The sequence below is a fragment of the Rhinichthys klamathensis genome, unplaced genomic scaffold, assembly GCF_029890125.1.
Source record: "Rhinichthys klamathensis goyatoka isolate OS25496 unplaced genomic scaffold, OSU_Roscu_1.1 h1tg000393l_1, whole genome shotgun sequence".
Taxonomy (NCBI): domain Eukaryota; kingdom Metazoa; phylum Chordata; class Actinopteri; order Cypriniformes; family Leuciscidae; genus Rhinichthys; species Rhinichthys klamathensis.
Window position 1 is genome coordinate 177,501 of NW_026606895.1, and position 16,963 is coordinate 194,463.

Below are 16,963 nucleotides of genomic sequence, written 5' to 3' on the forward strand. Positions count from 1 at the left end.
TCCCTGTTAGCTGGGTTAAAAAAAAACAAAAGCAAAAAAACAATAATGAAAATTCTGCCATTATTTATTTCAAAACATGCTCGGAGTTTCTTCAGCATTCGTTCCTTTGTGTTGCACAGAGAAAACAACAGCATGTGTCTGTTTCGAAACAACATCACGGTGAGTAGATAATGGCAGAACTACATTTTTCTTTAAATTGCACAACATTCGGCCCTTCGTTTTCCCCAACATATGCACCCATTTACATTTTTGCCCTTTTTTCTTTCTTCCTGTTTCTCATTCTGTAGAATAACATGCTCGTCCTGCTGCACAATGTGCTTTTAATTCAGCTTTAGTCTGAGATTCCCCACTGGTACTCCATAAAACTGAGAGAGCGAGAGAGAGAGAGAGAGAGAGAGAGAGAGAGAGAGAGAGAGAGAGAGAGAGAGAGAGAGAGAGAGAGAGAGAGAGAGAGAGAGAGAGAGAGAGAGAGAGAGAGAGAGAGAGAGAGAGAGAGAGAGAGAGAGAGAGAGAGAGAACCCTTTCCCAGCAGATGATGGGATCTGGCCTGCTTTACCACTGACAAAATATAAAATCATATAAATAAATCTACATTTTTTCAGATATATTAAATGTATAGATATGTAGTTGCCAGGGTGTGTAGCTTGACAAAAACAGCCACAATGTATCCATACAATTATACTTCCGGTGTTTACGTCTTTGTTTTTTTAAAACGGGAGCGATGCACTTTTTGTTTTGTGCCAGAGCGATTTGTTGTTCTGAAAACTTCAGTGGCGATGATTGATTCCTGGCTGGAGACCAGCAGATTTAAGGGTCCATTGTCGAGCCAATTTCTCTGCTGTGTGAATATGCAGAATGAGCCAAATTGGTTTCCGTCTCCAGCGGTGGTGGAAGAGAGAGCGAGTGAATGTGTGTCTGGTGTCTCCACCAATCAGATTCAGTGTCCGTCAGAGCAGGGAAAGCCACGGAGAGACATTAGAGCTGATATTAGATCTGCGGATGCCGTGATGGCTTAAAGGAACACGCTTTTTCTCACTGATCGTAGATCTGATGCAAGACATTCTTCAGTCGCACAGATCTGATCCAGTCTCTCGGGCCGTCCTGCTTTGATTTCCCCAATCTCACTCTCATTATACATTCACATTTCTACACACACATACTTGTATTCCCTCATGGGCCTTTTGGTCAAGCTGAACTATAACACAGATTTCGTCATCTCTTCTAGTAGGGCTGAGCAATATGATACCTGGGGAAAAGTGTGTATATTGACTATTTAAAAAAATAAATAATCACAATATTTTCGAAACATATATCGTAAAATGTTTGAAGAATTATCTCTTGTTTGGCATCAATGAAAATATAAGTAACTTTATATTGATAAATAATTACATTTAATGATTTTAATTAATTATCCACAAAAAGTGTGCGTAATAATGTCAAATGGCACCGTTTTATTTGTTGAATTTCCAACAAACATAACTACTGGTCAGAAATTTGGCCTGTTTATTTTATATTATTTAGAATAGTTCTAAAGGGATAAAAACTATCAAATAACACATATGTTGTAGTAGTATGTAGTGACAAACTATTTTGATTGGAAGTTTTATAGTTATTCCTACCATTACTGTGATACGAAAAGAAACATTGACGTAAGATTTTGGTCAGCCCTTTCTTTCTTTTTCTTTCACACACAGATGCTAATATACACGGACATTGGGAATGTTTATTGGGAACATAAGAGTAGTGTTCTCCCTAAGGGCACTAAGGGGGTTATGACTGATAGACAGGAAGACGCGCACACACACACACACAAACACTCTCTCTCTCTCTCTCTCTCTCTCTCTCTCTCTCTCTCTCTCTCTCTCTCTCTCTCTCTCTCTCTCTCTCTCTCTCTCTCTCTCTCTCTCTCTCTCTCTCTCTCTCTCTCTCTCTCTCTCTCTCCATTTACTGCCCACTAAATCAATTTCACTGAGATTGTCTCTTTGGGGAGTGAGGAAGGAGCAACATGTTGGCAGCTGTATCGAATGTGAAATTCTCAACATGTTTGTAATCTACAGAGAATTCACAAACACAGCAGCGAAGGGCCAAAAACCCACTGGCTCTAACTGTACTGTTGTTCTTCTTATTCTAGAAAACAGCTTAAAGGACTAGTTGGCCAAAAAGTAACAATTCTGTCATCATTTACTCACCCTCATGCTGTTACACAATCCAATCTAGATCAGGAGCGATCCTAATTAGATAATAACTTAAATGCTATAGGTTTGAAATTATACATAAAGGCGAGTAAATGATGACAGGATTTACATTTTTGGGCAAACTGTGCCTTAAACAACCAACTCAAGATAACTTTTGGTAACACTTTACAATGAGGTCCCATTATTTAATATGCATTTACTAACAATGAGCAGAGCATTCGTTACAGTATTTATTAATCTTTGTTAATGTTCATTTATAACTGTTCACTGTTAGTTCATGTCAGATTAAGTCCATTAAATAATATTAAAGAGGTATCTTTTAATCTTTGATCAAAGTGACCCCTTTCAGCGACTTCTCTGATGATGTGTTCACTGGCGTGAGGGCGGGGCAACCTGTCACTCGCATGAGATCGACCAATAGCAAACCACAACCACCCAATCAATTTCTCAAGGACAGAATAACGTCACGCCCAACAATTTTTTCTTGTTCGAGAAGCCGTTGCACTCAGATATGTCACAATAGGGAAGAAAAGACTGTCGCAACTTCCGTTTCATGCTGACTTTGACTAACGTAAACAATTTGAATCTTATTGAAAAGTGTTACCAAACTTTGATGATTTAAAACAACCAGCACATCAGACAAATGCAAACAACAGAATGTCTAAGACTGAAGATATCATTGTTCTAGCAATATAATCAGGGCTTGACATTAACTGGTTTTCCAAAGTCACTAGCCATGCAGCATTTTCACTGGCCACAATTTTGACATCGACACCATTGGGAAAAACTGCCATATAGATATTTTTAATAATTTGGCAGCAGGTTTATCAGGCTGCTGTCACTTTAAGACCTGACGCACGGATCCATTATACTGTTACACATCCCTTTTCTTTCTCATCTGTTTACATTCTCTTAAAACAAAACTACATTTTTTACATTTTTATTCATTTAGCTGACGCTTTTAGCCAAAGCGACTTACAATTGCTATATATGTCAGAGGTCGCACGCCTCTGGAGCAACTAGGGGTTAAGTGTCTTGCTCAGGGACACATTGGTGACTCACAGTGGATTCGAACCCAGGTCTCTCACACCAAAGGCATGTGTCTTATCCACTGCGCCATCACCACCCCATCACTAACCCAAAACTAACTGTGTTTACGTGAATACTCGCCAAGACCGGCATTTTGACATTATTTTGTGTGTATGTGAATGTTTAAGGATAATAAGCAGCAAAAAAAGACCTCAATTTAGTACTACAAAGCGACTTTGTTATATTTGGGTGTGAGCACAATATTAGGCCCTATGATTTCCGCAATCACGGAATCGCGGACGGAATTACGGAATTGGCAAATTAACGCGGAATCTAGTGTTAACGCGGAATTTCGTGGAATTTTACATATTTGGATTGAAATTCTGTTTTTGCGTGGGAGAAGAACGTATGTCTGGTGAAAATGCAGACTGGGGGAAGCAAATCTGGGCGACACAACCCCTCCCGTCATTTCAGCTCCAATGACGGCATCAAAACAATAAAAGCATGGCGAAGCGGCTCTCCACGGCTCTGCTTTCCTCGGCAAAAAAGTTAAGAAACTCGACGCTATAAGCCCTCAGTACCGAGCCGAGCAGTTCGCACGTGACTTTTATGCAGTGTTTCCCACACATAGACTAATTCGCGGCCACAAAATCAACTCCGGCCGCCACATATTGCGTTTCGTTTCTCTATCACTCACGCGTCTCTCTCACACACACACCGCGTCTGTCTATGAGGCGCCGGACTGGACAAAAGCAAAGCGAACTCCGCAAGCGACACTGGGCGAGAGAGAGACAGAGTGTGACTTTTATTTAAACTAATATAATTTATTTTACTGGACAGTTTAAACCTCATAACCATTGTTGTTACTTGAAGAGTGCAGTGTCATGTTGAAGCAGTATTTGTCCTGAAAAGGCTAGTGAGTAAATGTCTGTAATTTAAGGTCATTCCTATTTTATTTGTATACATTTTAATCATTAACTTTAAAAGCACACTCTTTTTCTGACTAAAATAACAGAAAAGGGAAAAAAAAAAAAAAATTAATTCCCAAAAATTAAAACAGAAAAAAACGGAATTTTGGAAAAAATAAAACGGAATTTGGGAAAAAATAAAACGGATTTCATAGGGCCCTACAAAATCTGCGGGAATTACCTGCGTAAAATTATACAACATAAACATATTCATCCGGAGCAAATCAAACGAGTGAGTGAGGGGAGGCGGGTTTGTGTGTAACTCGCTGTCGGAGAGATGAGAGAGAGAGAGAGAAAGCGCAGCTGGTATCGTGTATTCTGCGGAAAATGAGTATTGGAAGCATTTCAGATATTTTAGTATCGAAAAATCTATATTTCTGACAACACTACATTGCACTTAGTTTATTATTGCAGACCTCTTTTTAAAAGACTACAATTGAAAAATGTAATAAAAATTAATCAAATTCAACCCGCCAAAGTGGCTAGTAGGAGAGACTGCGTTACACGCTACTGCTGAAACACCGCATTGACGGGTGTTAATGTCAAGCTCTGAATATAAACGTTCAACAAATTCATTAAACGATGTGTGATGTGCTTTCAGAGTGACTGTACCTGGCTGCCCTGGACGTGTCCATTAAAGTCATTGTTCCGAGGTGTCAGGAAGGAGTCGTGGGTCGTCGTTTTCTCAGTCCGCGGCAAACTGGGATCGCCATCCTCCACGCCATTCGCCTTGCGCACGCACAGGACCTTCCGGAAGCTCTGCTTGAAGTTGTCGGACAGGAACCCGTAGAGCAGCGGATTGGCACAGCTGTTGGCGTACGACAGGATGACGGCGAAGAAGTACACCCCTACCATCACGCTGTTCTCCGGGAGGATGAACACCAGGTTTACGATGTTAATGATGTAGAACGGCAGCCAGCAGAGGACGAACACCACCACGATTATCACCACCATGCGGGTCACCTTCCGCTCAGAGCGCCTGCGCTTGGTAAATCCCGCTCGCGCACCGGACGACTTCACCTTGACTACGATGAGGAGGTAACACATGCAGATGACCAGCAGGGGGCCGAAGAATCCGAGCGTCGCCGTGTAGAGTATGAACGCCGTCGACCAAACGTCTCGCGGCTCCGGCCAACTCATGTTGCATGAGTTAAACATGTCCTGAACGTCAGAGAATATCACCACGGGAAGAACGACGACGAACGAAAATGCCCACACCGCCGCGCTAACTGCTTTAGCTACTCGTGGCCGGCGCCACCTAGTGGAGCGGATAGGATGCACGACTGCTAAATAGCGATCGATGCTCATCACTGTCAAACAGAAGATGCTCGTGAATTGATTTAGCGAGTCCGCCGTCATTACAACGCGACACAGGAATGAGCCGAACGGCCAGTAGGAGAGTACGTTTTGCGTCGTTAGGAAAGGGAGGCCCAAAATATACAGCTCGTCGGCCACGGCGAGGTTTAAAATGTAGATGTTCGTAACCGTTTTCATCTTTGCGTAGCGCAAAACCACGTAGATAGCCAGAGTGTTGCCGGTAAGTCCAACGATAAACACAGTGAATGATATGACCGCGGTAACCATCGTGCTGCTCCCTTGGAAAGGCATGCTTTGATCTGACACATTCCCGGTGTAATTCCCAACTGGAGATCCTGAAAATCCCAGTCCAGTGGAAGAGGAGTTATGATCCCCAGGGATGAATCCCGTCCACCCGGATTGGTTAAATGACCCCATGCTGGATCTGGAATGGACAGAGAGATATAAAAGGGTCAGAAACAACAAGTCTAGATGTGGGAAAGGGAAGAGTGACTGGATGGAAATGGACGAGAGTGTAATGAAGCTCAGTGGCAGGGTACATAGTTACTCGTTATGTTTGTATGTGTTTGTCAGAGGGACAGAATATGGCTTGTGTAAATTTAATGTGCTTGTTTTACAGTGAGAGATCAGAGAGACTGAATCAGTGCAGATGATCACACCTCAGCTATAAAGTTCAGAGCCAAAACTGCAAACCCACACAAGGAGACTGAAGTGACACAACGCATGCATGCATCTCTCTCTCTTTCTCTGTCGCTCCCTGTCTCCTGTTTTCTTCCTCTCCTAAGAGCTGCATAGAGGCAGAGCACATTTTAGTCACACCACCTCTGAGATTCATTAAAAAAAAAACTAGATAAAAAAGCCTCCCTGTTTCAAACACATCTGATTAAACTCAACAGCTCATTATTAGAAACTACAAGATCTGAAATGGATGCCAAAAAAAAGAGACATCCAAAATGCTTGAGGACTAGAAGGGTTTTTAATCACTTATTATCTAGTGGACCGAATAAGCTTTTTCAAGCTATTGTACAAAGGCAAAACACAGTTAACTATTGTTTTTTTGTTGCAGCAATTGCAATGAAAAATGCATTTTTTTATCAATGCATTCATTGATTCTGGTATTTCTATTAGTCCAGAGATCAATATTTTTTTTACAGTCCTTTTTCTCTGAATTTGAGCACAGATAAGTCAAACCTGTCTGTCGCAGCACAGATCATAGTCTAAGAGACTTGATTCGATTTCAGTCAACTAAATTCTCCACTATATATCAAATCTCTGTTGCTGTGGGGTTTTTAGTCAACAGTCCATTTACACAAATTACACAAATTGAAAACTAATTTAATTAAATCACAGACCATATTTGTAAATCCTCAAACAATAATTGTCAACACAATAAAACCACAATGACATGCATTCAGACAAGAGTCAACTATTTTTTCAAAGTAGAAAGTTTGAACTGTTCTTTTCGGGACAAGGGGTTGGGGCAACTTGTCACAGACTGTAAATATAATTAGTTAGACTTACTTTTAAAAAAGCATGCAAACCGATTGCCTTAAAAATATATAATAATATAAATGAAGTTCCAAGTGCCCAACCAAAGGGAACACCGATCACCATAATGATGAAAATCAAAATCAATTTATGAAGTCAGCTTATGTGAGTTGTGTTGACAATTCAACATTCAAGATGACTTTGGGAAATGAGTGAATGCAACTATAGAAATATAACTGCAGAAGTGAAGGAAATGAGTGAAAAGTCTATTAAGAATTGCCCCGCCTCAAAAAAATGTGGACAAAATAGCACTCAATCAATTAATCTGAACTTGGGTTTTCTGAGTAAACAAAGCATAGTATGTGAATAGTCCAGATTACTAGATTTTTACAATTAGGTTAAGACATTAAGTATAACTAAAAAGTGTTAGTTAGAACAACTGTTCGATTTTGTCTTAAATGCATATGTATTTTATTTTAAATAATACACATTTTATTATTATTTATACATCATACATGCATGTGTATTTTGTGTAGACTTTCGCTGGACCTCAACTCACAACATTTGCCCGCAGAACAGACGAGGAAATACGCACTTATGGTCTTATCACTTATGAGGGTCTCAACTGGATCTGTCTTACTACAAAACATTTTCTTTCAAACTATCTGCTTCCACCTTGATATAAACTCAAGACAGTGAGACGAACGGCGGCATGCCGGTTTTTCTCGCCTGGTTGCATTCTTCAGAGACATTATTTGTGATTATTGTTTAGAAATGACACTTTGAAAACTGCGTGGAAACAAAAAAAATCATATTTCAGGCAGTGATATTCGGCTGTGGTGAGGTTAAAACAGAACATTATCGGTCAATTCTAATGAAATTTAGATGCACTGCCCTCAAAGTTTAAACGCAGTAAGTTAAGACTACAATTATTACTACAAGATTCCTTAACTTGTATGTTTTTTGTTGTTTTTTACTAAAATGAACTTAAATCAAAACCTCACCATAAACAAACATGTTCCTCTGGGCTTACCTGAGTAGCCTATGTATCAGTAAAACGCAGGGAGGCGTGAAACATCCCACGAAGGAGACGAGAAGAGTAGGTAAAAATAACAAACACTGAAAAACATTGTTGAATCTGTCAGCGACAGTGTCTGTTAAATTAGCCACAGGACAAGCTCTTGCGTGCGCGCTCTCGCTCCACACCAGTGTTGAGCCTCGCGACAGGTGATGGCATCTGGTGCCCGACTCACTCTGAGATAGAACTAAACAGAGAGAGAGAGAGAGAGAGAGAGAGAGAGAGAGAGAGAGAGAGAGAGAGAGAGAGAGAGAGAGAGAGAGAGAGAGAGAGAGAATGCGCGCGATCGCAGTTTAGTCGCAATCCTGCAGTCAAAGGCGTGCGCGCGCTCCAGTCACAACAGATTAGGATACCACACAGAAATAATTCTTTAAACCACAACATGATAACATACACAACCTTTGCCCATATGATCATTTAAGGACTTAATAAGACATTGATATTTATAAAATCTGTGAAAACTACACAAAAGTGTTCAAAACCTGATGTTTTTGGTCAAGCTTTTTGGTGTTTTGACATTTTCATGGCAATTAATTACATTGTCTTTTCCAAATGTTCATTACTACACTGTAAAAACATTGCTTTAACTCATCAAAATAAGCAATTTTCAACTTGTTTTATGTAATAAAAGATTCAACAAATATTTAAGTCAGTTTAATGTCATTTAAGTTGAAATAACTTTTATAGTCAAGTTGATTGTACTTAAAAATTTAAGGCAGCAACTTTTTTTCAACAGTGTATAATGCGTTCGAACTTTTACTTTTGAGTTTGTAGCCTATATGTAATTCTCAGTGTTCGTTACAAAGAGTATCAAAATGCAGGAAATCTTTGCGAAAGAGAATTCTTATTTCTTATTTTTGACCTTTTCTTGACAGGTTTTGTGAGATTCACCCCTCTGCATCTCTCAGAAGTGCCAACAATGTGGCACTTCCAATATGAACCAGCTTTATCCATTAAAATAAATGGCACGGCCCACACGCAGACCTGAGAAAGGTTTGATTCCTGACATGATCTGGAGGTAGATTTGACTTTAACAAGCTTAAAGTCCCTCGTAAGAAAGAGGTGCGAGACGAGTTGAGGCGTACGGCTCACAGGTGTCTCTCTCCAAACCTGACATCTGTACTGAGACGGTTTGGCGGCGAACCCTCATTATAATTCTCTTCTCCGCGGGAAACAGGGTGTGTTTCAATCAGCTCCCTTCAGTAATCAGGGAGTCGGACATTTTCACCCAGAAATTAAAATGATCCCATAATTTACTCCCCCCCTTAACCCATCCTAGGTGATTATGACCTTTTTCTTTCAGCCAAACACAATCAGAGTTATATTAATATCCTGGCTCTTCTTAATGGCAGCGAATAGTGTACGGGTTTTTAAAGCTCCATAAAGTGCATCCATCCACGATAAAAGTAATCCATACGGCTCCATGGGGTTAATAAAGGCCGTCTGAAGCAAAGTGAAGCGTTTGTGTAAGAAACATCCATATTTATAACTTTATGATTTTTGATCACTGGCATCCAGCAACGGCCCACTGTCCTTCCCAGTGCCTGAATTCATGCACACTATATAGTGATCCATGAGCTGATTGAGTCCCTGTACCTGTATCTCACCTACAGCTGGTTGCTTTTACCACAATTATGCAGCAAACAGATACGACAAACGAGCTTAAGGTGTGTGTATGAGTCGAGGTACACAGAACACACTGTTCCAGGTGTTAATCGCACGGAAACAGATGCTGTCTTTCATCACGACATCACTGGGGAAAATTAATTTTTTAAATACCCGGCATAAAATATTCCTACTTCCAGACTGATATCGCAAGAAATAAAAGCTGTTTGTATGAAATGTCTCTGCGATAGCCATGGACGGTAATCAGAAACGCTTTGTGTCCGTCAGTCAGTTTATGCAATGGGGTTTGTGGACGTTTTTGGAGGTCAGGTTTTGCAAAGAATATCAATACTTCCCTTCTACATAAGGTAAGTCAAACGAGTCAAATCTCTGAATATGTCGTTTTCATGAAACAGTGACAATGCTGAGATTTGTGAAGTGTGCAGGTGGTACTTTATTTTACAGTATGTGCACTTACATGTACTTGCCTAAGAAAGGACTGGGTCATATAAGGTAATGTTTGGTTTAGGGGTAGGTTATGGGTTAATACCTAGTTATTACCCAGTTATTGCTATTACTATAATACGTACATAGTATGTACATGAGGAACAGGACTGTATAAAGTGCTATCTGTGTGCAACCTTGACTGAGTACAATATTTTCTCTTTTGTTGTCAGTGCATCAAAGGAAAAGGACAATGACAAGATGGCGTACAGTATGTTCAGGAATCTATTTATATTTGTGCTTCATTAACAGCAGGAAAGCAAGTTTATCCTTAAAGTATGTAAATACATAATTATGGCCACAGCTTGTGTGTGTGTGGGGGGTGGGTTCAAAATCAAGTGAGTTTTTGCTTAAAATAAGCAAAATTATGTGCCAATGAGGTGAGAAAAATAATCTCCTTTCCGTTTGAATTCAGAATCTTTTTCTGATTATTTGCCAGATTCAATTTTCTAAATAATTTTGCTTGATTTTTTTTGTCTCTCAGAAAACAAGACATAATATCGTGTGCCATTTTACTTATAGTAAAGTCATCTTGATTTAAGAGTTTTTTTATATTTTGACTGGAAACCAGACACTAAAACTAAGGTCAAAAATACTACGATTTGTAGTGAAGCGCATAATGGACACACTCATATTCACACAAAATATCACGATGAATATACAAATATCTTATTTTTGATATAACTCTGACACCGCTTTCAGATGTTGGTGGATAGAAATATTGAATTGGCTGTTTTTTTATGCTCAGTCAACACACTCCATGCAAAGACAGTAGGGGTTTTGGCAGCTGGGAGAATCCCAAAGATCCAGAAAACACACACACACACACACACACTGGGGATCAGTTGAAGTCAAGTCCATTCATGCATGAGGCAGCGCTGAAGTTGACAAGCACACAGTGGGATAATTACAGATATTGATGAACTAGAATCCACGTGTTCCTGCAAACCTTCAGATTATCTCGGATTCATTACCGTGTTTCCTAGACGGCTCTGACAAGCAGCGTTCAATAATCACACATCACAGGCTATTTTTAGGCTAAACATTTCCAAACTAATTTCACACTGAATAATACAAAATGCATAACTATGCACAATAGAAATGATGAAGAATTCATCCTCTCAGTATTTAGATAAGCAGCTGACTATAAGAGTTTCACTGACCCCTTTTTTAATTTACCTTTGTTATCATATTTAAATATACACACACACACACACACACACACACACACACACACACACACACACACACACACACACACACACACACACACACACACACACACACAAGTGCCCTTCAACCCCTTTTTCAACTGCTGATAGCCTCCCCTACTGGCCAAAACTCATACTGACTCTATTTTTTTTATTATCTTTTTTAAGGATTTTATATTCCATATGAACATTTTAACGCATAAATGTGTAACTGATTAAGCTGCGTTGTGAAACACAGATTAAAGAGAGAAGACAGCAGGTAAAGGGTTAATTGCAGTAAATCATGTTTAGCGGTGACCTTTGTGAAGAACATAATACTATCTGCAGACATATATTGAGTTTGTGAGTGTATGTTCAGACAGGTGGCATCTACCACAAAATGATTGTTGATTTCTCTCTGCTTCTCCGCCGGTGTAATTCAGTTATGTTGCCGTTAGCATGGGACATTTCTGGCATAAGAAACATACGGACAGCAGCCTGAAGTCAGGTTATATCACTGTCCCAATTGAGTTCAATGCATACACATTGTCGGGAGTCTTTAAGAACATTAGAATAACATTTGTGCAACATTAAAGTAGTATTAGAAATGCTTGCTGACACATGCTTGGTCGTTTCTGAGTAAAATATTCAAGCTTGACATTCAGAGTTTGGGAGTCATAGCTATATTTCATAAGATGTGTGTCATTGGGTTTCATGGGCATTTTGCTTGGTTACTGTCACTGATGATTTATTTACATGGATGCTGTTGTAGAGGGTTAATAGGCAGCATGAGAGATTCAATACAGCTTATGATTCGCAGTCTGCATTTTTAATGCCAATTTCTCTTTAAACTAGCAATAAAAGGCCAACAGATCTTACACAACAGATATGAAATATTGTATAATTGTAATATATTGTACTATCCTGCACTACAGTTGCATTAGCACCGTGTTCCTACCAATATTGTATGGTTTCAGCTCAATCTAAGCAGTAAAATTACATTAGGACTGCTTTTATATCGCCGGTTTGAGGTTTGTATCCTTAGAAAGCCGCTGCTGTAATCTTCTCAAGTGCAAATATATGCAATTAGAGAACGTCTTGATACAAGATCAGACAAGAACATGAATGAAAATTTAAATTGATATGGACAGCTTGAGCTGCTCTGGGTCTGATATTTACAAATGAAATATTTTGTAGTCAGAAAAAAGCTGAAGGATGAATTCTACTGAATTGTTCATTTGCAGATGCAACTTAAATTCTTGTTAATCAGGTATAACATCTTTAATAATCCACTCAGAAGGCAATACAAACAAGAGGAGCAAAGGCAAACGAGGGTAATTAATGACACACAGCTGCCGAAAACTAATCATATCTGTTACCATGACAACTGAAGAGTGGCAGGAAAACTGGACAAAGGAAGACGGGAAACTGGTGAAAACAAACTACAACATTTGAAGTGGATCAAAACCCTTCATCAAAGTTATACACGAATTTACATGAAGTTATACAGGACAACTTTGATTAACTTTTTTGATCCACTTCAAATGTTGACTACTGTAAAAGTCCATGATAATGAAACTAAGAATGAGTGTCTGTGACACCTCGCGCCGTAACCAAAACAGAGACAAAAAGGAGGTGAGGTGGCTTTTTGGAGGAGGACGAGGAGTAGGCGAAGGGTTGGTAATAACAGCCAGATAAAATGAAGGGGCAGATGGTGGGAGCATCCCAGGAGGTGATGGGTGGTGTGACCAGATGTTGCAGACCCAGAGCGCAGTTAGGACGACAGCCCACAGCGCAGACGGAGAGCTGATGGGCCTGAGTGACACCGCTGGCTCTGGAGACCAAGGTGAGGGTGCAGCGACGAGTGATTGAGGTTAAACCGGAGCATCTGAGGACTGAGGTGCGGCAAAGGACCCAGGTGAAGCCGGAAGGAGGGCGGATCCTGCTGGAGCCAAAGGGGTGGAGAGCCAAAGTGTCACGAATAGCTCAAAAGTCCCCAGCGCAGGCATGGTGACGGCTGACCGAGGTGAAGCCGGAGGGATGAGGGAGCCTGGTGGAGCCGCAAGGCCGAGGATCTCAGGTGGAGCCGGAGGAACGAGGGAGCCTGGTGAAGCCGGAGGGACGAGGGAGCCTGGTGGAGCCGGAGGGAGGAGGGAGCCTGGTGGAGCCGCAAGCCCGAGGATCTCAGGTGAAGCCAGAGGGACGAGGGAGCCTGGTGGAGCCGCAAGGCCGGGGATCTCAGGTGAAGCCAGAGGGACGAGGGAGCCTGGTGGAGCCACAAGGCCGGGGATCTCAGGTGAAGCCGGAGGGATGAGGCAGCCTGGTGGAGCCGGCGGGACAAGGGAGCCTGGTGGAGCCGGAGGGACGAGGGAGCCTGGTGGAGCCGCAAGGCCGAGGATCTCAGGTGAAGCCGGAGGGACGAGGGAGCCTGGTGGAGCCGCAAGGCCGAGGATCTCAGGTGAAGCCGGAGGGACGAGGGAGCCTGGTGGAGCCGCAAGGCCGAGGATCTCAGGTGAAGCCAGAGGAACGAGGGAGCCTGGTGGAGCTGCACAGCCGGGGATCTCAGGTGGACCCGGAGGGATGAGGGAGCCTGGTGGAGCCGGAGGGACAAGGGAGCCTGGTGGAGCCGGAGGGACGAGGGAGCCTGGTGGAGCCGCAAGGCAGAGGATCTCAGGTGAAGCCGGAGGGACGAGGGAGCCTGGTGGAGCCGCAAGGCCGAGGATCTCAGGTGAAGCCGGAGGGACGAGGGAGCCTGGTGGAGCCGCAAGGCCGAGGATCTCAGGTGAAGCCGGAGGGACGAGGGAGCCTGGTGGAGCCGCAAGGCCGAGGATCTCAGGTGAAGCCAGAGGAACGAGGGAGCCTGGTGGAGCTGCAAGGCCGGGGATCTCAGGTGGACCCGGAGGGATGAGGGAGCCTGGTGGAGCCGGAGGGACAAGGGAGCCTGGTGGAGCCGGAGGGACGAGGGAGCCTGGTGGAGCCGCAAGGCAGAGGATCTCAGGTGAAGCCGGAGGGACGAGGGAGCCTGGTGGAGCCGCAAGGCCGAGGATCTCAGGTGAAGCCGGAGGGACGAGGGAGCCTGGTGGAGCCGCAAGGCCGAGAAAGAGCGAGGAGAACAGCCACCGGATGTGGAGCCAACCGAAGTTGGTGAGTGCACGGCATTAGGCTTAGGCATTACGGGGGAAGACGAAGGACTGCAGGAAACCAACTGAGGCAGGCCTGAGGGACTGGCGGTCTGTGGTGGGAGAGGGATCAAAGACGATAATTCACTGTCAATACAGGGTGAAAAAACAGTCATTATGTCATTATGCTGGGCTTAACTAGCGGTGATGAAGGCACAGATGATGATAGTACAGACGATTCAGGGTGGGAAGCAGTACCTCCGAGTCTATTAAACAGTCTGAAGCTCCACCAAGACTCCCACTGGTACGATGGTTGCTGGCGCACACCCCTGGTCAGACTCGCTTTGGGGCATTGGCTCTGGGGAGATTCCCTGGGAATCAAACCCATGACCTTGGCGTTGCAAGCGCCAACGCTCTACTGTTTGAGCTACAGGAAAGCAAACGACAGCCTGGTTGGCTCTGTCGTCACAGGCAGGTGATCGTGGGCTGAGCTCTGGGTCTGGCTGCGACACGTCTGCGAGGTGTGGCGGGACGAGGCTGCTGTCATCCTCCACTTCGCCCACTGTGAATGGGGATCCATCTATCCACAGTGCAAAAGTGATGTAACTCTCTAGGGTCTAGCAGGGATCACCGCGGTCCGCGGGGCACCGAAATCCCTCCATTAAGCAGACGTCATCGCAGGTGGCTCGATGGCAGGTGTTCAAAAACTCCTCCACGTACTCCTCAATAGCTCTGCCGTTCTGAAAGATAAAAACAGTCCCTCCGTTCAAAAGTAGTTTATTTCTCCTGCATGGGGAAACAATAATGAAAGCGATCTCCATTTTCACATTTTTCCATCTTCCATTTCGGTCCGGTCATCTGTCACACATGGTTACAGGAAACACGATGAAGATGAAGACCAGCAGATTTAATGCAGTTGCAGTTTTAGATAATATTCCAGCCTAATAGCGAGCTTATTCACTCACCAGTGCAATTTTAATCACATTTAGAACTAGGCAAGCAGTAATTTAGGATCCTAAATGCAAAAATAAAGAAGTGTGACACTTCCATTTCCAGGTGTTCTGTCATGCCTAATATGAGGTTTTTGCTCCTGCATAACAATTATGAAATTTCAAATGAATGCCAATGTTTTCGTTTCAGACCAGAGAGGTGCCAGTATTGTGTAATTTCTCCACGTGGGAATACGTGATCACGGCAGGTTTTACCTGCATTGCAGATCATTATTTTCCCTCTGGCTTGACCAATCATAGCAAAGCAAATTTGCAGAAATTAATAGGCTTGTTGATGACAACCTATTACACAGTATCGCTTCACTATTGGAAAAATTGCATGCTAGGAGTTTGAATGCTTTCATGATTATTGCACCTTATACCTTGGAGAACCATGCCATGGAAATTATAGAGAAATCAGAGACCGGTGGGCAATTTCTTCAATCAGTAGAGTCTGCCTGAGGAAAATGTGGAATATATATATATAGGCCTATATATAATAGATGCATTTGAACATGGCCATGAAGTGCTGTGCGATTGTTACACTACTGAAGTAAACATCTTATGACTGAGCTGAAAGATTAAATCTTAAAAATGTGTAATGAACATTATTTCATCAAAATGTTTTCATCGGGTGGTCAATATAATTGTGTGAACGTCCCATTTGGACTTTTGTATTATTAAAAGAATTAGTACTATGTAAAGGTTAAGGTTATTCAGTAATACTTCATTTATTGTAATTAAATAAATAGATGTACATTTATTTTACATTTGTTAGTTACAAGCATACTATGGGATTTTTCTGTGCTCTTATTTGAGATTCATATTTTATTTTATCCAATACACAATACTGTTCAAAAGTTTGGGGTCTTTAAGATTTACTCACCATACAGTAATACAGTGAAATAATATTATAATCTAAAAAAAGTGTTTTCTATGTGAAAATATGTTAAAATGTAATTTATTCCTGTGATCAAAGCTGTATTTCATCATGACTCCAGTCTTCAGTGTCACATGATCCTTCAGAAATCACTCTAATATGATGATTTGATCACGTTTAGTGTTTGTTAGTTCATGTTTGCCTGTTAATTTGACCCAGTTTTCCCAGTGTGTCTCTTTGATTCAGTATCCTTTTCAACTGTGCCTCGTTGGTCGTGTCAGCCGTGTCTTGTTTCCTTGATTTAGTCCCTGTGTATTTAAGCCCTGTGTTTAGTCCCGTCGTCTGTATTATATGTTGGTTGTTCTGTGCCTGATCTGTTAATGTCTGTGAGAACCCTGAGTGTTTTGTCTTTTGTAACAATGATTTGGCAAAACCTTCGGGCCGTTCGACTCTTCAAAGACACGTAGTCTGAACAAATAAGTACACAACAAAAATATATAAATTAATACGCCATCAACATTCACCTGCCGCTGACATGGAGACTGGCAGAAAGCACACAGGCTGAGGCTCAAAATAAACAGATCAATGTAATAAAGAAAGG

The 16,963-nt window shown here is 42.1% G+C and overlaps 1 protein-coding gene across 2 annotated transcripts in view; it reads right to left on the minus strand.

The window, feature by feature from the left end:
- The window catches only part of LOC130070044 (somatostatin receptor type 5), a 12,115-nt gene extending 3,854 nt beyond the window's left edge, over positions 1-8,261 (minus strand). The window contains exons 1-2 of one of the 2 annotated variants that reach the window (XM_056234321.1): positions 8,031-8,258; positions 4,805-5,933 (exon numbers count right to left, since the gene is read on the minus strand). In XM_056234321.1, coding sequence (XP_056090296.1) covers positions 4,805-5,926 — 1,122 coding nt within the window. In that variant the 5' untranslated portion in view covers positions 5,927-5,933; positions 8,031-8,258. Of the gene's footprint in view, positions 1-4,804; positions 5,934-8,030 lie in introns of both variants that reach the window. The other variant, XM_056234322.1, reaches the window with a different exon arrangement.
- Between the last annotated feature and the right edge of the window lie 8,702 nt (positions 8,262-16,963).